Below are 21,982 nucleotides of genomic sequence, written 5' to 3' on the forward strand. Positions count from 1 at the left end.
TTTTCATTAAGAAAAATGGTGAAATTTAAATCTACTTAATGAATACTAAAATATGAAATAGTTTTCTATTGATATTACAACAGTTTACCACAAATTTATTAAATTTGTGTAACTGAGATGTCTGACAAGTCTCAATAGGCAAAAGTCAAGCTATCAACAGGACTTCTGTTTTGGAGGCTGTAGGGGAAGATCTGTTTTCTTCTTCATTCAGGTGTTGGCAGGACATCAGTTTTATCTGATTTGAGTCCATTTTCTTACTGCTTATAAGGTGTAGATTGGGCTTAGCTCCTACAGGCCTCTCTGAATCGTTGCGAATAATTTTTTGTATTCCAGAACCATTATGAGGTGTTAGGTCCTTCTTATGTTGTAGTCTCGCTAACCTTTTCTTCCACTCTAAAAACTAAGGTAATTAAGATTGGGTGCATCTGGATAATCAGAGGTCATTTCCCCTTAATCTTGACCTTAATCACCTCTGTAATGTTACATTTACCATATGAGATAACATATTCTCAGATTTGGGGGAATTAGAGCATGGACATTTCATTTAATTTCAAGTGTTTTTAACTCTTCCTTCAAGATTTCTTTTTTGAGTCATGTGTTATTTAGAAATGTGTTACTTATTTTCCAAATATTTTGGAATTTTCCAACTAATTTTCTGTTACTGATTTCTGTTTTCATTCTTCTGTGGTCTGAAGGCAGACATTGTATGATTTCTGGTTTTAAAAGTTGCTAAGCTGTGTTCTGTGGCTCAGAATGTGGTTGATCTTGGTAAATATTCCACGTGAGCTTAAGAAGAATGAATATTATGCTCTTGTTGGATGAAGTAGTCTCTAGACATCCATTACCTCCAGTTATTTGATGGTGTTACCGAGCTGAAAATGTCCTTACTGATATATTATACATATATATATATATATTTTATATATATTTTTTTCATTTCTGATAGAAGAGTATGAAGGGTTCTAATAAGGTAGTGGGTTCATCTATTTCTCTTTGCATTATGATCATTTTTTCCTTTCTATTGTTCAATAAGTACACCTTAAGGATTGTTGTATTCTCATGGAAAATTGACTGCTTTATCATTATTTAATGCCTTTCTTTATCCCTTACAACTTTTGCTTGCCTTGAAGTCTGCTCTGTCTGAAAATTAACATAGCTATCCTTGCTTTCTTCCTTTTAGTGTTAGCATAATATGGTTTTCAACATCTGTTTACTTTGAAACTATATGTACTTTTGTATTTAAAGTGGGTTTTTAAGCAGACAGTATATACTTGGGTCTTTTTTTTTATTATTCATGTTGGAAATTGGGTCTTTTTTAATTTTTAAAGTTAAAAAATTTTTTTTGGAGGGGGAGATGGGCATGGCCTTGTGGCTTTTAGGATGTTAGTTCCCTGACCAGGGATCAAACCTGGGCCCTGGCAGTGAAAGTGTTGAGTCCTAACCACTGGACTGTCAGGAAATTCCCTTTTGATTGTTGTTTTCTTTTTTTTAATGTTTATAAGTTATTTAATTTTTATTTTATTTTTTTAAAATTTTATTTTTAAACTTTACAATATTGTATTAGTTCTGCCAAATATCGAAATGAATCCACCACAGGTATACATGTGTTCCCCATCCTGAACCCTCCTCCCTCCTCCCTCCCCATACCCTCCCTCTGGGTCGTCCCAGTGCACCAGCCCCAAGCATCCAGTATCATGCATCGAACCTGGACTGGCGACTTGTTTCATACATGATATTATACATGTTTCAATGCCATTCTCCCAAATCTTCCCACCCTCTCCCTCTAAATGGAAGCTATCCTGTGAAATCTTTCGAACTCATTTAGGAGTCCCCCCCTCCCCCACCCCACTACCACCCTGTGGTGAACTGATACTAAAATAAGGGAGTTAAAAACTTAAGCTGAACTCTCTGTGGGAATAAGAAAGGTGAAGAATATGCTTATATACATATCAAGGATTTGAAAGTGTCATCTTCTCTGGGAACTCATTCTCAGACAAAAAATGTCTGTTAACTGTTATAACGAAACTTCCCCTTTTCTGTGAGCCCTGGATTAAATGTGATCTCTGTATGTTGGGAAGCAGATTAAGTATTGTGGCCTGAAAACTTAGTTATTGGAAATGATTTACACATTTTTAGTTCCATACACTACACTTATTCTGTGGCCCTTCAGAACTTGTATCTGGTGAATTGTGTTATGATTATCTCTTCCTGAAAAAATTATCATACATGCAAGAAACAGAATTCTGCCTTATTATGCTTTTTACATCAAGAAAGTTTGCTCTGACAGTTGAAAAATGAGCCAACTTGATAGTGCTTTGCAGTAATCCAGAAGTATTACAGAAGTTGTTAATATTTGTTTTTTATAATTGTTTGTTTCCCTAAGAGCAAAGGGTAAGATAACCCTTGCATACATAATACAGGATATACAACTAACAGTTCCCCTATTTGTGTAATACATTTGCTTATGTTTTCTTAGAAAGAGTAGGAAGAAGCGAATACAATATTTCTTACACAAAGTAAATAATCAGTAAATAGTTGTTCAGTGAATGAATGAATGTGTGAAAAAGTGGGGACTTTTTTAAGGATTGAAATGTGATTAGCATCTGCAGTAGAAGGCTAGCTTAAATACTAATGAACTTAAATCTGGAGGGTTCTGTGGAAATACACTGTATTTTTTCCCTCATGAGTAGTATGACTGGTTTGTAGTCCTATCTTCCAGTATCTTGTTATTGATTTCAAAGGCATAAGTAATTTGCTAATGATGGTTATAAAGACTTGACACAAAATACTCTTCTTCAGCAGTTTCCTTGATTATTTTCTTAGATTTTAAGCAGAAGCTACAATATAATTTGTAAAGACTGATAATATGGTACTCAAGTTTATTTTAATCTAAACTAATACACATAACAGCTTATTTCTCATCAACTATCTGATGTTTTTTGTATACAGTCGTTTTTAGAGATTCTGACTATTTCTGTGATTCAGGACCAGAATCGCTTCATGTCCTTTCATTGTTCCTCATAAACATTGTTTTCTCTATCTGATTGCTACTTTTTCTTACTTAACTTCCTATCTAAGTTTAGAAAGGTAAGATAATCTTTTGTAGTGTGGCATAAGAAAAGGGAATCATAAGATGGAATTACATTTGTAGATTTTAAAATAAAGGAAGAAAGACCACCTGATTTGAGTAATACAGAGATCAGAGTTCAGAACTAATACAGGAAATACTTCTTTTCCAATTCTATAATTGTTAATATTTCCTGCATTTATTTCCTATTAGTTTTTCTATGAAAGAATAATTTGAGAAATTATTTTTAGATGAAAACAAGAAACCAGTTTATTTGATTACAACACTGGATAACACAATGGAAGATCTCTTAACACTGGAATATGTGAAGGTAAGTAGTTTGATTTACATACTTGCTATGGTAAGCAAGCGGTGCTGCTAGTGGTAAAGAACCTGCCTGCCAGTGCAGGAGACTTAAGAGATGTTGGTTTGATCCCTGAGTCAGGAAGATGGCCTGGAGGAGGGCGTGGCAACCCCCTCCAGTGTTCTTGCCTGGAGAATCCCGTGGACAGAGGAGCCTGGCGGGCTACCGTCCATGGGATGGCACAGAGTCGGACGCGACTGAAGCAACTTACCTTGCATGCAAGCGTGGTGAGGATACTGTTGAGATATTTAAATCAAGTTTTATAAGTTCAGAAATACTCAGTTTAATCTCCATCCCGATGTGATCACTGTAACTCCTAAAACTTTAAGATGTTTTATTTTGTCATCCTCTATTAGATAACTTGTGGTTTAAAACACTTAATGTATCAGGACAATAAGCAGCCCACTTTGTAAGTAGATATGACCTGCAGTTTGACTGTTTATCCCCATCAGGGAATCTACAGACTTTTTAATCTTGATGGAATTTGTTGTGGTATACTATAAAAGATGAAGCTTTCACTTGATTTCCCACGATAGTCTGAAGTTACCTAATTTTCCTGCTGTCAGTGGCTCCATTCCTTTTCTGTTGACTTGTGATAACCAAGTCATCATTTATTAAATATTTATGGGTACTGTCATCTACATATGATTTCGCCTTTGTTTTCACTGACCTGTTTTTATATAAGTGCCACATTATTTTAATAATTATAGTACTTTATAGTAAGAATAATGTTCAGTAAGCATTATATAACTTTAAAGACCATTTTTTACTACTATTGTTGCAGTTTTTAGTGTTTGTATTGTTTATGAATTAAACAACTTTTATCAATATAAAAATGTTTCAGATCTAAATATAGCACAGAATATTTGATACCTGATGGATCATTCTGTCAGAATTTTAACATTCAGGAAGATTTGGGAAGGACCTTACAGAGTTGCGGATGATTAAATGATTGTCCTCTACGTGTGATAATATCTAAATTTCCACTCTTTTTTTTGGTGGGAATTTTTTTCTTTTTTTAAATTTACTTTTTAGTTGGAAGAAAATTGCTTTACAATGTTGTAATGGTTTCTGTCATACAACACCACAAACCAGCCATAATTATACATTTATCACCTCCCTCTTGAGCCTGCGTCCCCTCCCACCATCCCACCCGTCTCAGTCCTCACAGAATGCCTGGCTGGGCTCCGTGTGTTATATAGCAGCTTCACACCAGCTGTCTGTTTTGCACAGGGTAGTGTATATATGTCTGTGCTACTTTCTCCATTTGTCCCACTCTTTCCTTCCCCGACTGTCTGCAAGTCCATTCTCTATATCTGCATGTCCATTCCTTCCCTGAAGATAGATTCATCAGTATCATTTTTCTAGATTCCATATATATGCATTAATATATGATATTTGTTTTTTTTCTTTCTGACTTCACTCTGTATAACAGGCTCTAGGTTCATCCACCTCACTAGAACTGACTCACATTCGTTCTTTTTTTTTATGACGAATATTTCATTATATGGGCTTCCCTGGTGCAGCTCAGAGGTTAAAGCATCTGCCTGGAATTCAGGAGACCCGGGTTCCATCCCTGGGTTGGGAAGATCCCCTGGAGAAGGAAATGGCACCCCACTCCAGTACTCTTGCCTGGAGAATCCCATGGAGGGAGGAGCCTGGTAGGCTACCGTCCATGGGGTCGCAAAGAGTCAGACACGACTGAGCAACTTCACTTCACTCTTCACCATATCTTCTTTATCTAGATTTCTACTCTTGGTAATAAGATAGTATGTAGCATTTATTGAATACTTGCTCTAAACTTACCAAGTTTCTTTTGTTCTGGTGAAGCAGTTGTTTAATTATATGTATGTAAATAGCTCAAAAAATTATATAAATGTGTAGTAGGACCATTGTGTAATTGTATGTGCAGTTGTGTTCCTGTGATAATCTAACAGATTTGTATTTCTCACTTTGTGTAGGCTGAAAATAATTTACCCGCAACAATATTGAAGAATGCTTATAACAGTGTTGTGCAACTGATAAAGGTATAAGTGAATAATAATTTATTTTTCAGTTAGATACTGTATTTCTAAGCAAATGTATTATAAAAATTTTAACTGGAACTGTAAGATCCTTGAGGATAAAAATTGACTATTATAAATTGTATCCTTTATACCACAAAGAACATAGAACTGGCAAACAAATATTTGTTGTGTTACTAAAATCAGTTTTGTTCCTTAGGTGAATTTTTCCTCTTTGGATATTCATTTACATACTGAAGCACTTTTGAATACAATAAATTATTTTAATAATATCCTTCCATATTTGGAGGAAAAACCAGCCCCAGTGCATGTTGTGGAGACTGAAGACAAAGAGGAGGTTGTTAAAAAAATACGTATGTTTCTTTAAAATTCAACTTCAAATTTTTACCAAGTAGATCAATAAATTTTGGTTCTTGGCTTATTATTAACTTATGATATTGACTTCAGAATTCTGTTGCCTAGATTAATATCTGGAAAGATTCATTATGTACCAAGTTAATTTTAAAAAATATTAGTAAAGTGATAATTGCTGAAGAAAGTAGCTTTTATTTATCTAGTCATTCATTTTAGTTGACTCTGTCCATGGGATTCTCCAGGCAAGAATAATAGAGTGGGTTGCCATGCCCTTCTCCAGGGAATCTTCCTGACCCAGGGATCAAATCTGCACCTCTTCCATCTCCTGCATTGGCAGGCGGGTTCTTGACCACTAGTGCCATCTGAAAATTATAAATTTAATATAGTTAGATTTCATTAATTTAAAACCCTAATTCTGGGAAAGATTGAAGCAAGGAGGAGAAGGGGTTGACAGAGGATGAGGTGATTGGATGGCATCACCAACTGAATGGACATTAGTTTGCACAAACTCCAGCAGATGATGAAGGAAAGGGAAACCTGGCGTGCTGCAGTTCATGGGGTCTCAAAGAGTCAGAAACGACTGAATGACTGAACAAAAAAAAATTATTTTAGATTAGAAACATAGAACTAACAAAATTATAATAATATGAGTATATATTTTTAAACCAAGTGCTATTTTTAAGCAGTCAAAAGTTATAAGTTGGATAATAACAAGTATCACCTTGTTATCAGTAAATTGCCAAAGACTGATTTTACAGCTATGACTTAGTTTCACATATTATTCTCATCTAGAACTATTCTGTTTTGTCTCTGTCTACATTTGTTTGACTTTGGTTTCATTGGATTTGATTTTTTTTTAGAATTCATAACTTAGTAGGTAACATATTATTGCTTGCTTTCAATTGGCAAATCAGATGTTCCTCTAGTATTTGCATTATTGTTGTGATTTCAGTTACTTTATAAGTGTAGTAAGATAACTACTAAAAATTTTGTCTTATGTTTTACAATATGAGTTTCTTTTTGCAGCTTTAAAATCATCCAAGAATGAAGATACTATTACCTTGCAGATTTTAGCAGAATTATCATGTTTACAGATCTTTATTCAAGATCAGAAACGTAACATTTCCGAAATTAAGATAGAAGGTAACAGGATTTGATAAAAAGTGAATTCAGAACTACTAAATGAAGGAAAAGGAATTGAATGATTCTTTTTTCCCCTTAGGGCTTGATTGTGAAATCATTATGAGGCCATCAGTGACTGAAACAAATGCAAAGCTAAGGAATATAATTGTCCTGGATTCTGATATAACAGCTGTATACAAAAAGGTATGAACTTGTTTCTATTAATTAACATTATTAAATATAGTTGTCCTTTAAGATGAGTCATCAATTCAGTTCAGTCGCTCAGTTGTGTCTGACTTTTTGCGAACCCATGAACTGCAGCACACCAGGCCTCCTTGTCCATCACCAACTCCTGGAGTCCTCCCAAACCCATGTCCATTGAGTCAGTGATGCAATCCAACCATCTCATCCTCTGTCGTTCCCTTCTCCTCTTGCTCTCAATCTTTCCCAGCATCAGGGTCTTTTCAAATGAGTCAGCTCTTCGCATCATGTGGCCAAAGTACTGGAGTTTCAGCTTAAACATCAGTCCTTCCAATGAACACCCAGGACTGATTGATCTCCTTTAGGATGGACTGGTTGGATCTCCTTGCAGTCCAAGGGACTCTCAAGAGTCTTCTCCAACACCACAGTTCAAGAGCATCAATTCTTTTGTGCTCAGCTTTCTTTATAGTCCAACTCTCATATCCATATATGACCACGGAAAAAACCATAGCCTTAACTAGATGGAACTTTGTTGACAAAGTAATGTCTCTGCTTTGAATATGCTATCTAGGTTGATCATAACTTTCCTTCCAAGGAGTAAGCGTCTTTTAATTTCATGGCTGCAGTCACCGTCTGCAGTGATTTTGGAGCCCAAAAAAATAAAGTCTGACACTGTTTCCACTGTTTCCCATCTATCTGCCATGAAGTGATGGGACCGGATGCAGTGATCTTAGTTTTCTGAATGTTGAGCTTTAAGCCAACTTTTTCACTCTCCACTTTCACCTTCATCAAGAGGCTCTTTAGTTCTTCTTCACTTTCTGCCATAAAGGTGGTGTCATCTGCATATCTGAGGTTATTGATATTTCTCCGGGCAATCTAAATTCCAGCTTGTGTTTCCTCCAGCCCAGCGTTTCTCATGATGTACTCTGCATGTAAGTTAAATAAGCAGGGTGACAGTATACAGCCTTGACATACTCCTTTTCCTATTTGGAACCAGTCTGTTGTTCCAAGTCCAGTTCTAACTGTTGCTTCCTGACCTGCATATAGGTTTCTCAAGAGGCAGGTCAGGTGGTCTGGTATTCCCATCTGTTTCAGAATTTTCTACAGTTTATTGTGATCCACACAGTCAAAGGCTTTGGCATAGTCAATAAAGCAGAAATAGATGTTTTTCTGGAACTGTCTTAGTTTTTCAGTGATCCAAAAGACTTGTACTTTTTTTCCCTCTATAATTTTATTTGTATGCATATTTAAGGTTAAAAATCCAATTTTAAAAAAGCTACAAAATGAAGTTTCTCACTCTACCCCCATTTTCCTTTCCTTTTTTGTTAACTTTGATTCCAGCGTATATTGTTATTTATTCATTGTTCTATTGATATTTGGTTTCTGTTCTTTTGTTTTATGAGCATTGCTTCTGTAACTAGTCTTATACATGTCTCCTGGTATATTCTTGGACATGTCTCATGTAAGCATTTCCAGAGAGTCATGTACTCCCAGGAGCAGTGGAAGAGAGATCTGGTATTTTATTTCCATCCCAGTGCTCGAAATTGTTGTGTTAAGTTTTTTGAAGATCTGGAGTATATAATATGGTGTTTTCAGTTTGTATTTTTCTTACCAGTAATGAAGTTGCATATTTTTCATATATTTATAGACTATTTATGTTTGCTTTTCTATGAAATGTCTGTTAAACCCAGGTGCCAGCAAACTTTTTCTGTAAATAGCCAGATTGTAAGTCTTTTAGGCTTTGTGGGCCATGCAGTTTTTGTTAAAACTATTCAGCTCTGCTATTGTAATGTGAAAGTAGCCATAGATAATGTGTAAATGAATGATTTGACTGTGTTCCAATAAAATTTTATTTTATGGATAATAAAATGAAAATTTCATATAACTTGCATGTGTCACAAAATATTACTGTTATTTAGATTATTTTTAACTACTTACAGATACAAAAATCATTCTTACCTAATCCTACTGTTGATAGTTTGCTGATCCCTGATTTGATTTACCAATTTTGGGTGAAGGAATGTTAATTTTTTTCCTCATTGATTTGTAAGAAATCATTTAATATGTTCTGTATTATTCCTTGCTTAGTTTATTTTTGTTTTGAATAGTTACTCCCAGTTTGGTTATGATGTCTTTTGAGAAACAAAAGTTGTTAATTTTAATGAAGTTGAATTTTATCCTTCTTTGTTGGTTTGAGAGTGTTACGTTTTCTAAATCAATCAGTTCTCTGAATTCATAAAGGTATTCCCCTACGTCACCTTCTAAAAGTTATATGATTTTGCCTTTCACTTACATCTTTCATCCTACTTGAAACTGATTTTGTTTTAATATGATTGAGGCTGGAATCTGTTTTCACTTTTTGGACATTGGCTTCTTTTTTCCTAGCATCATTTATTTAATAGATATCCTTTTCTTACCATGTACAGTTACTGTTCAGTTGCTAAGTCATGTTCAATTCTGTGTGACCCCATGGACTGTAGCATGCCAGGCTTCCCTGCCTGGAGTTTGCTCATACTTGTGTCCCGTTAGTTGATGATACTATTCAAGCATCTCATCCTCTGTCATCCCTTCCCCTCCACCTTCAGTCCCAGCATCGGTGTCTTTTCCAATGAGTTGGCTCTTGGCTTCAAGTGGCCAGAGTATTGGAGCATCAGTCCTTCCAATAAATATTCAGGCTTGATTTCCTTTAGGATTGACTTGTTTGATCTCCTTGCTGTCCAAGGGACTCTCAATAATCTTCTCCAGGCTTGATTTCCTTTAGGATTGACTGGTTTGATCTCCTTCCTGTCCAAGGGACTCTCAGTAATCTTCTCCAGCACAGTTCAAGAGCATTAATTCTTCTGTGCTCAGCCTTGTTTATGGTCCAATTCTCACATCCATACGTGACCACTGGAAAAACCATGGCTTTGACTGTACAGACCTTTGTCAGCAGAGTGATGTCTCTACTTTTTAACACTCTGTCTAGGTTGGTCATTGCTTTTCTTCCAAGGAGCAAGCATCTTTTCATTTCATGGCGGCAGTCACCATCTGCATTGATTTTGGAGCCCAAGAAAATAAAATTGATAAGTTAAATTTCATTCAGTGAGATTCAGGGAGATTGTTTTGTTTTGTTTGTTTTGCAGGGATTGGGGAAGACAAGAATACTTCATAGATTGTGTTGAGTATCTTCAAAGGATGCACAGTTTCTTGCTATCTTTGTAATGTTAAAAACCATCATTTCATTAAGGGTTGCAAAATGGTAATACTCTGATTCAGAATATTCAAAAAAATTTCTTCTTTATTAAATGGGAGTCTTCACCAGTTTATATGCTGACATCTTCAAAATTTTGGCTATCATAAGTTTATGCCCCAGTAGATTTCTTAGTCAGGGCTCATAGTTGTAAGAATGATACTCCATGAACGTTTATATGTTGCATTACATTTATATTTGCAAAGTACTCTGACTGGATTTTGATTCTTTAGCTTGCATTTTCTTTTCTAGATGATTTTAAGCATGTTATTCTATATTTTCTGGCCTAGTGTGAATGTTCAGTCAAACTGCTGCTGCTGAGCCTGTTGACAGTTTCACTTTCTTTCTCTTAGAAGGACTTGGTAATTTTGCCTAAATATTCAGAGCTGATTGGAAGCTTTGTGTAGGCAGGACTTTGGACAGGTGAACATAATGGCAGATTGTAGGCAGTAATGCAGTGATTTTATAGCCTCAAAACTTGAGTGTCTATAGAGTTTTTGTTTGTTTGTTTTCTTTTTCTCTCAGGCCAGTCATTTTCCTTTTAGAAAAGTATTATAAGTATAGGCCTGACAGTGTAAGTTCAGGGAGCCAGTTGGATGAAGAATGAGGGGACCTTATGTTTCACAATACAGGTTTTTACTTAAAATACCCATCTTTTAGTATGATCTTTTTATTTACCCTTTATCTATGCCTGTTGTCTCCTAGGCCACAATCTCTGCACTAAACACTGTTTTATGAAAATTTCTTCTCTTCTGTTGGACTCAAGGGAGGTAGTCATAAGTCACTCATGTGACTTATGGAAGTTATTCTGGTTTTCATTGATTTAATAGTATTAGGGATATTATTGTCTACCTTCTGATAATATTTTACTGCTTATATAGTATATCCTAGCAACACTCTACTATCAGTTCCTACTTTTGTTGCCTTTCACAGTGTTATTATAATATGTTTTACTTTTGTGTATGCTGAAAGTTCTCAGTGTATATGTACTGATTTAGGTTTAGTTTTCTTTTAGAGAAATTAATTTTTTACAAGACATATACTATCTTACCTTTATTCTAACCATTTCTGGAATTAATTTTTTCATGTAGCGTCAAAGTTCTGTTATTTTTATTTCCACCTGAAGAAGTTAATGATTTCTTATAATGCATCTCTGCTAGTTATGATTTATCTCATCTTTTGGCAGGAAGGAGGGATCAGAACTAGGGGAAAAAGCACTTTTATTTCACCTTCATTATCTGAGTGATATTTTTGCTGTGGCTGCTGCTGCTAAGTCACTTCAGTCATGTCTGACTGTGTGACCCCATAGACGGCAGCCCACCAGGCTCCCCCGTCCCTGGGATTCTCCAGGCAAGAACACTGCAGTGGCTTGCCATTTCCTTCTCCAATGCATGAAAGTGAAAAGTGAAAGTGAAGTCGCTCAGTCATGTCTGACTCTTAGCGACCCCATGGACTGCAGCCTACCAGGCTCCTCCATCCATGGGATTTTCCAGGCAAGAGTTCTGGAGAGGGGTGCCATTGTCTTCTCCAGATACTTTTGCTAGGTGTACATAATTTCTTGTCTTTATCTGACTGCCTTTCTGGATTTGTGTATAGTGTGTCTATATAGATGTAAGTATATTTTCATATTTGTCCTGTTTGAAGTTTTCTGTGCTTTTTGGATCTCTCTCTATATATTTTTTATGTCTTTTCAGGTAGTTCTTCCTACCTCCATCTCCTTCTTCCCTCACCTCCCTTTCCTCCTCCATCTCGTCCCTATTCTTCCTCTTGGGTTCCAAAAATTACTTTTAGATTCTTGTTAGAGATCATCTCATGACCTTTAGATCCTCTGTTCTTTTCCCATTCTTTTCTCATTATGTTTCATTTGTATAATTTCTGTTGACCTGTTTTTAAGTTCACTCATTGTGTCCTTGGCTCCATTGAATATAGTGATAAACCCACTGAAAGTATTCTTCATCAGCTACCCTGTTTTTAAATCTTTAATGTTTACCTTTTTTTTTTTTTTTTCCATTTCTTGGCTCACATTCTTTAGTCTGTTCATTCATATTTTCCACATTTTCCATTCAAAGCACCTGCCTTATTAATGATAATAATTAAAAATCCATTGGCTGAATGTTTCAACATCTATGTTATAGGCAAGTCTTTCTGTTGATTGCTTTGTCATTCATTTTTTTTTCTTTCTTTTTGGGGTGTTTTGTAGCTAATGATTGACTGTCAGACATCATGTATAGGGTAACAGAGATGGTAATGAACAGTATTTATGTCTGAAAGTGAGTGTGCCGCCTTTTTCTGCTAATGTTTTAGCATGGGGAGTTAAATCACGTTAATGGAGAGCTGAGGGCAACAAGGTTAGTGCGTTTCCCATCGTTTTCCTGATGGTACTTTGGGCCTTTTCCAGGGTGGAGGCTTCTCCTTTCTTTGAGGATTGTAGCAAGGAAATCTTTGGTATTCCACTGTGACCCTAGTCACTTAGGAATTCCCAACATAAAGTGCACAATGAAATGCTTACAACTGACTGAGTGTGAGCTCCTCTGTGTCTGTGACTCCCAGGGATTCTGTGTCTCCCATTATTAGTTCATAGTCAACCTTTACCATTTTATCTCAGTTCTTCTTACCTAATGTTATGGTATATGGCATCTCTTTTCTCCTGCCCCTTATCCTAGGTGAGCTGGTGCTTAAGATTCTGTCTTTCTTGAAGGTACCTTATTTTTTCTTTAGATTTCAGGCCACTTGGTTGGCTTGTAGCCTCAGATTTCTAATGGTTTTAAGAAAAGTTAAGAGGCTTCCCTGGTGGCTCAGAGGGTAAAGTGTCTGCTTACAATGCGGGAGACCCAGGTTCAGGCCCTAGGTTTGGAAGATCCCCTGGAGAAGGAAATGGCAACCCACTCCAGTATTCTTGCCTGGGAGATTCCATGGATGGAGGAGCCTGGTGGGCTACAGTCCCTGGGGTCACAAAGAGTTGAACACAACTGAGTGACTTCTCTTTCTTTCTTTAAGAAAAGTTAAAAATTTTATAGGTTGTCTGTTTTTGTTTTTCTCATTCTTAAGGTTTGCAATGACCTCTCTTCAGCATTCTGTATCCTAGGCAGAAGCAGAATACCTATAGACTTAAGTAGAGTCTCATTTTACACCTCAGCCTTCAGTCAACTATCTCTGATTCCTAAGGTTTTTTTTGTTTCATGGTTGGAATTTGTTTACTTATGGTTCTTCAGCCCTCTGCCCTGCTTCTAGCATTTAGAAGGGTCAGGAAAACTATAACGTAGTTAAAAATTAAGTTAGTGAGTACTCTGTTTGTCTTTCAAAATATTTCTGTCGTTCCACATCTGCTAATATCTCCAACCATTTTTAATTTATTGCGGAGCTTGAGACGTCATACTGCTATAGGTAATTCTTATTTGGCAGTTGAGATGACTCAACAAACTAATAAGGAACAGAAGTTTTGTGATAGGAGAAGACTCCTTTGAAGGATCTGGAAAATCTATTCACATACCTCAGATCAAGAAAATAGGTTATCAGTTTTGACAGTGAATGAAAAATACATTTATATGGCAGTTCTCAGTACAAAAGTATACTCACTAAATGAAAAGGTGTAGTCTGATTTTTTTTTTTTCTGTTTTTCCCACTAAAAAAATCTTTTGCCAAACCTACCAAATTGATTTCATCCCCAAAGGGAACTGCCACTTCTGTTTTGAATAATCTTGTGTAGATTCTAGTAAGGATGTTAGAATTGTTGTCTTATTTATACTTGGCTTGACTGTTTTGAAGATTTTCCAAATATGTGTGTATGTTTTGTTTTTATTTTTGCCCTGAAGACATTCTATCCAAAGTGGATTTTGACGATTGAAATTTTCTCTCTTTAAGGCTGTTTATATTACCGGAAAAGAAGTTTTCAGCTTCAAAATGGTTTCTTATATGGGTGCAACTGCTGGTTCTGCATACACAGATATGAATGTAGTTGATATGCAAGTTAATTTAACTGTTGGTTGCATTGAAGTAGTTCTTGTCAAAAAATTTCTGTATTCTATATTGGTAAGTATGTTAATTGATTTTTTTATTTATTTTTGCCTACTAGTTGGAAAGTGTTTGCTGTTTCTCAAGCATAGATAAGGAATTCCTTGCTTGATTATTTCCCCCTGCTTTTTAAAAATATTCCGGGTACCGTTTATCCTGACTGAAATGTATAGTATCATTTATATACTATCATTTTTCACATGGGAATGTTCTAGTTAATTGAAATATGTATGTACATTAAATATATGTACATTTTATATATGTTATGTATATTTAATTCTCTCTTTTATGTATAATTTGTTTAAGTATTTTACCTTTCAGCTCTTACTAAAAGTGCTAAATATACAATTGAAGTCCAGTTTGGTTTCAGATAATCATTAGGAAAATTACATTTCCTATTGTAGTCTATGAATATTTGGGGCTTTGTGGGATTTAGATTTAATCCCTATGACATTTCCCTAAGGTATATAAACTCTATTTCTGCCTTTCATAGTTTGTTTTTCTTTTGCTGGCAGCTGATATTTTTTCCTGTAACTGTCATGCCTGTCTCTGACTTCACTATTCATTCCTTTAACTAAATTGTGGTATAAACTAGATAATCAGTTAGTTCAGTCAGTCAGTCATGTCCGACTCTTTGCAACCCTGTGAACCGCAGCACGCCAGGCCTCCCTGTCCATCACCAACTCCCAGAATCCACCAAAACCAATGCCCATCGAGTTGGTGATGCCATCCAGCCATCTCATCCTCTGTCATCCCCTTCTCCTCCTGCCCTCAATCTTTCCCAGTATCAGGGTCTTTTCAAATGAGTCAGCTTTTGATTCTAAATAAATAATCTTGTTGTCTCTGTGATCTTTTTAACTGAGGTTATCATGCAGTTTTTCTTGACAAACATTTTTATTACTGTTTTACCGTACAAATGTAAATAAGCTCTGTGTGCATTGAGGTTTTATAGGGAAATACAATACAATTGTTTAGCCCTTAGGAAAGTGAGATTAAAAGAGAAATAGATACCAGTGAAACATTGCAGTATCCCCACGCTGCTTTGTTCCAAGGACTAGGTTTTTATTGTTTTACTGTGTTTCTGTATCTGCATCTTTTTGTTTCCCAACTTCTATTGCAGAAGATTAAGGTTTAATGTAAGCAGACTTTGAATAAATGTTGCTTAGTTGTACTAAGAGAAAGTTTTTCTTATGGAGGTAAAATCATAAATAGTGATACATTTAATAATTTCTTTCATTAATGGTAGCCTTAAGAATATAATTCTGTTTTCTTTATAGGCTTTTATAGATAATTTTCAAGCAGGTAAACAAGCCTTAGCGGAGGCAACTGTTCAGGCAGCAGGAATGGCTGCTACTGGTGTAAAAGAACTGGCACAGAGGAGTTCTAGAATGGCATTGGATGTTCACATCAAAGCCCCTGTTGTGGTTATCCCACAGTCTCCAGTTTCTGAAAATATTTTTGTTGCTGATTTTGGACTAATTACAATGAAAAATACATTCCATGTAATAACAAAGAGTCCGACCAACCCCCCACCCATTATTGATTTGATAACGATAAAGCTAAGTGAAATGCGACTATACAGGTAAGCTTTTCACCAGTATATTTATGTAGAATGCAGTCTTTTTCTAATTTTTTTTCTTTTAAAGGCTTTGGTATCTTGAGTTTTCTTTTTAGAATTGAATTTAATTTTATTATAACTATACTTAATTTTGTGGGTTTTTTTCCCCTTCCTCAAGTATTTCTTGATAAAATCAATTATTGTCTTGTAGTTTTTAAAAACCTAGAAAACACAGGAAGCTCAGCTCGGTGCTCTATAATGACCTAGAGGGGTGAAATGGGGGGAAGAGGGAGACTCAAGAGAGATGGGGGTATATGTCTACTTATGGCTGATTCACATTGTTGTATACCAGAAAGTAAATGTTGTAAATCAATTATATTCCAATAAAAAAAAATTTAGTGATTAAATAAATAAATACCTAGGAAAATATTAGATAATTAGACATGCTGTAAAATTTGTTATCTGAGGAAGTATATTTGTATTTATTGTCAGTTCTTCATAAATTAGGAGGTTATAGAAGAAATAGGAGAATTTCTAATATATTCATTCTCTCTGGAAATACAGCATGCCCAAAGTACTCTATCAGCTTTGTGCTGTGGTTCTGATATGCTAATTAAACACACACACACACATACATATCCACACAGAGTAGAGTACAATCTTATATATTCACTCTGCATAGGATTAGTAAATAGCGGAATTAAGTGAATATCCAGATAGTTCCAAAACTTTTACTGTGCTATTTCTAATCACACATTCTAGATTTAATACCCTGTTCCTTTTACAACTGGGATTCATTTCTATTTAAACCTCTCACTTGCTCTTTTCTTTGTGTACTTTTTCTTTAATCTCATTCTATTTATTGTTTTCCTTTTATTTTTGCTGCTTCTCTTTGGCTCCTGGCATGTCTGTGTCCCTCCTGCCACTTTCCATCAATTGAACATTTTAAAAACAGCCTTATTTGAGATGTAATTAGTATATAATAGAGTATTTTTAAAAGTATACAGTTTGATAAGTTTGTGTATACACTTGTGATAATTTGAGTACAGTTATATTCTTCCTTAAATATTTGGTGGAATTCACCAGTGAAGCCACTGGGGCTGGGATTTGCTTGTGGAAGATTTGTAACTACAATTTCCATTTCTTTAGTAAGCTTGGTGCTATATGAATTATTTTATGAATGATCGTTAATATTTTTAAGAAACATGTCTTTCATCTACATTGTAGAGTTTTATGACATAAAGTTAATAATATTATTTTATTCATTAATACCTATATTGATACTATCTCCCTTATTCTTGATCTTTATAATTTATACTTTTTTATTAATTATTCTGGCTAGAGGTTTATCAGTTTTACTGCTCTTTTTTTTTTTTTTCCTGTGGGATAAATGGTATCCATTATTGTTTCCCTTCCAGTTTTATTGATACCTAGCATTATATAAGTTTAAGGTATACAACATAATGATTTGACTTACATACATGATGAAATGATTACAACATAAGTTTAGTAAATATCCATCATCTTATATAGAGACAAAATTAAAGGAATAGAAAATATTTTTTCTTGTGATGAGAGTGCTTAGGATTTACTCTCTTAACAATTTCCCTATATAGCATACAACAGTGTTAATTTATCATGTTGTGCATTATGTCTGTAATACTTATGTATCTTACAACTGGTAGTTTGTGCCTTCTGACTACCTTTATCCAGATTGCCCTCCTCCTAACCCTTGCTTCTGGTAACCACAGATCTTAACTCCTTTTTTTATGAGTTTGTTTTGAAGTATAACTGACCTATAGAACTATGTTAGTTTCTGTTACACAACATAGTGATTCAGCATTTCTGTACATTTCAAAAAGATAGCCATGTTACATCTCTAGCTAACATCTGTGACCATACAAAGATATTACATAATTATTGACTATATTCTCCACACTATACCCATGACTCATTTATTTTGTAACTGAAAGTTTGTACCTCCTAATCTCCACTTATTTCTTTCCTCCCCCATCTCTTCTCTTTAGCAAGCACTTGTTTGTTCTCTATATCAGTGACTCTTTTTTGTTATTTTGTTAATTTCTTTTGTTCTTTATATATAAGTAAAATCATGCGGTATTTATCTTTCTCTGTCTGATTTAATATCCTCTTGGACACCATGTTGTCACAAATGACAAGATTTCATTCTTTTTATAATGGTTGAGTAATATTTCGTTGTGTGCATGTGTGTGTACACACACACACACACACACCTCTATCCATTTACCTACTGATGAACATTTAGATTGTTCACATTTTAAATACTCAGGAGTGGAATTGCTGAGCAGGGCTAGTTCCTGACAAAGCTGGCTGCGGTGTTTGGGGTGTTGCAGAGTTGGGAGGGTCAAGGTCAGTTATTTGGATGGTTGAAGAGCTCAAGGGTTCCAGAGCTGGTGTTGGGCCACTGGTGGCAGAGCTGGTTCCTGGGCCAGCTAGGAGCTCAGGGGATCCTATAGGAGTTGGCCTGCTGTGAGTAGGTGGAGCTGTGCCCACATTCAGCCAGCTGCTTGATGTGGGATGTCCCAGCACTGGTACCTACTAACTGGTGAGTTAGGCCAGGTCCCAGTGTTATGAGCTAGAGAGAAGATTCCAAAATGGTGCTTCCTAGAGCATTGTCCTTGTGTTTGAATAAGGGCCCAAAAATGGCTTCTGTCAGTGTCTCTGTCCCCAGTGTGAGTCCCAGAAGATTCCTGCTTCTCTGGGAGGCTCGCTAATAGCAAGTTGATCTTACCCAGGCTCCTTTTAAAGAGGGATGGTATGGGGAGGGAGGTGGGAGGGGGGGTTCAGGATTGGGAACACGTGTACACCCATGGCGGATTCATGTTGATGTATGGCAAAACCAATACAATATTGGAAAGTAAAAAAAAATAAAATAAAAATACATAAGTAAATAAATTACTGCTTCTTCCCTTGATCTTAGATCACGTGAGAGTTTGTGCCCTTTAAGAGTTGAGTCTGTTTGCAACTGCTCTCTGACTCTCCCAAAAGTATGCCCCACTGGTCTTCAAAGTCTCATTCTGGGGACTTTAGATTGGGCAGCCTGATGAGGATTGTACCCCTAGTTCCTTGGGGACAACTTCTGCAGTTATAATGATCCTTCCGTTTGTGGCCTACCTGGGGGTATGGTTCTTTACTGCACTGTGTCTACCTTCCTTCTACCTGTCTTGATCCTTTTTATATCTTTAGTTTTAAAGAGATTTTCTGCTAGTCTTCAGGTCATTCTCATTGAGAGCTGCTCTGTAAATATTTGTAAGTTTGGTGTGCCACTAAGAGGAGGTGATCTTCCAATCTTTCTATTCTCCGTCGGCCATTCCCTGGTTATCCATTCTTGAACATTCAGTTTTATTGCTTTTAAAGCACCAGCTTTTGGATTTCTCTCATCTGTCTTCTCTTTCATTGATACCTGCTTTGATATTTTTTATTCCTTCTGCTTCCTTTGATTTTAATTTTCCTCTTGTTCTAATTTTCTCTAGGTGGTGATTCAGATGACTGATTTGAACATTTCTTTTCTTGTATATGCATTTAGTGCTGAAATTTTGGGGTTCTTCTCTGTAGCCCTGTCCTCTATGTCATTTTACCATATGATCTCTACCTGCCTTGGTTTCCCTGGATTCTCAGCTGTTTTCTTAAATCATGGACTTATTTTGGTTATTTCTTGGCTTATCCACCCCCTTGCTTTTTCAGGACCTTTAAATTATCTCAAAACAATTAAAGTTGGGGTAGTCATGGGATTCATCTCGTTTTCTTTCTTGTTCCTCAGTAATCACCGCCCATTGCCTGATGTCCTTTGTCTTGAAAATCATTTGTTAATATATTTTGTATGTGTGTCTTTGTTGCAGGGGGAGAGAGAAGAATTCTTTCAGGCAGGAGGGTAAATCTAGTTGATATTATTTTATCTTAAATGGAAGGATAAATTTCCATCAGTGGAATATTTGGGTATTTATTAAGCATGTAATATATCCCAGGTACTGTGCTAGGAACATGAAGTATCATAGTGAGCAGTTTTTACAAGAGGTGAATAGATTGTGTGTGCATACTAAGTTACTCCAGTTGTATCTGGCTCTTTGCGACCCTGTGGACTGTAGCCCGCCAAGCTCCTCTGTCCATGAAATTTTTCAGGCAAGAAAACTGGTGTGGGTTACCATTTCCTCCTCCAGGGGATCTTCCCAACCCAGGGACTGAGCCCACATCTCCTGAGTCTGCTGCTTTGGCACGTAGGTTCTTTACCACTGAGCCACATGGGAAGCCCCATTTTGAGTGCATTATTTTTTCTAAATATTTTAAACTATAATTTTTTAAAAAATCTATTTTCCTGTTGTTAAAAACTTAAGTTGATTCATTTTTATTGTTTTAAATAGCATTATAATGCTGATTGATTTCTTTATCAATACTTACATGATTTTCTGCTCATTTCTTTAGGGTAATATGTTTCCTTCAGATGAATTCCTCGAAATAGAATTACTTGTTTATAGAGTAAACCATTTTCCCTGAAATAACTTTATTGCAAAGATGTTAATTGTAATATAAAATTAAAAAATATATATATAATACTTCTGTAAGGAAAGATGTAGAATTTAAGGGCCAGTAAGAAATCTTAAATAATCATAGAATATTTTCCTATACCTGGTATTATAAAGGTGTCAGTTTCTTATAAATTAATTTTGTATATTTAATGCACTCAATAAAAAATCACAACAGCAATTCTTTTAAAGTCTTTCAGAATTATTGTAAAGTTTTTCTGGAAATATAAATAGGGGGCAGGATGTTGCAAAGATTTTTTGAAAGAAAGAATTGAGATAGCATATGGAAGAATTATAACAATCTTAGAAGTACTACTAAAATATTAAATTTCACTAAATACTACTAAAATATATTATAACACTACAATAATTAAGATAATGAAATAGTATAAAACTCACCAGCTGACTGTGTGGGTGCGTGAGTGTGTATCACCATTATTCATATATAACAGTCAAGCTCATTATTCATACATTCCACATTTGTGAGTGTTTCTGCTTGTTGAAACTTACGTGTAACCCCAAAATCAATATTCATGTCACTTCCACAGTCATTTTTGGGCATGCACAGAGCTAGCTGCAAGACGTTTGAGTCTCCCAAGGCCTGTGTTCCCAGCTGAGGTGTTAAAGAAGAATACCCTGCCATCTTATGTAAGCTCTTCTGCTGTAGACATGAGGTTTTGTTTTTTGTTTTTTGTTTTTTTTGCATTTAGGGTATTTTCCTTGGTAATTTTGCTATTTAAAACGTCCCCAGAGCATAATGCCAGTAATAAAAAAACTAAAATGGAGTGAATCATATGTTAATGAATTATCTCAAGAATGATCTTAAAAAACTAAGGACAAATAACAACATAAGTACCAGTTATATGGTAGAGAAAAACTTGATAAATTAAGCACTGAAAACAGAAGGCAAATGATAAGGGAAGAATATCAGTTGGCTTTGACTGTTCAAAATATAAGTTTCTGAGTATTAATTACCAAAACCAATGCTAGCATATAGGATAATTAGCAACATCTTTAATAATCAATGAAAATCATTAGTTATTTTAAGACAGTAAGACAAAAAAAAATTAGTAAAGAACAAGACTAAATTATTCTTTTCAGGAACAATAATAGCTGCTGCTACTGCTGTTGCTGCTAAGTCACTTCAGTCGTGTCCGACTCTGTGCGACCCCATAGATGGCAGCCCACCAGGCTCCTCTGTCCCTGGGTTTCTCCAGGCAAGAATACTGGAGTGGGTTGCCATTTCCTTCTGGTACCTAGCTAATAGAAGTGTTCAACTTCATTAGTAATCAAGGGAATGAAAATTAATACAGTGAAATAGTATAGTTTGCCTATTAAATTTGACAGATCTTAATAATCAGTAATTCTCAATCTGGGTGCAGGGAGATAGATACTCTCATATGTTGTTTATAAATTGATATATTGATTTACTTTCTTGAATTTAGCAAATAATTAAAGAGTACATGTCATATTGTTATCATCTGAGACAGGTA

General features: G+C 35.5%; 1 protein-coding gene across 3 annotated transcripts in view; it reads left to right on the plus strand.

Annotated features, from left to right (window-relative positions):
* Positions 1-21,982, plus strand: part of VPS13A (vacuolar protein sorting 13 homolog A) — a 282,305-nt gene that overhangs the window by 125,855 nt on the left and 134,468 nt on the right. For 2 of the 3 annotated variants that reach the window (XM_086415617.1, XM_086415618.1), the window contains exons 27-33: positions 3,319-3,398; positions 5,393-5,458; positions 5,655-5,808; positions 6,836-6,952; positions 7,032-7,135; positions 14,223-14,390; positions 15,650-15,954. In XM_086415617.1, coding sequence (XP_086271743.1) covers positions 3,319-3,398; positions 5,393-5,458; positions 5,655-5,808; positions 6,836-6,952; positions 7,032-7,135; positions 14,223-14,390; positions 15,650-15,954 — 994 coding nt within the window. The remainder of the gene's footprint in view (positions 1-3,318; positions 3,399-5,392; positions 5,459-5,654; positions 5,809-6,835; positions 6,953-7,031; positions 7,136-14,222; positions 14,391-15,649; positions 15,955-21,982) is intronic. The other variant, XM_086415619.1, reaches the window with a different exon arrangement.

This window comes from Bos grunniens, chromosome 8 (assembly GCF_055505025.1).
Source record: "Bos grunniens cultivar Pamir isolate PY7600 chromosome 8, Bosgru_T2T1.0, whole genome shotgun sequence".
Lineage (NCBI taxonomy): Eukaryota > Metazoa > Chordata > Mammalia > Artiodactyla > Bovidae > Bos > Bos grunniens.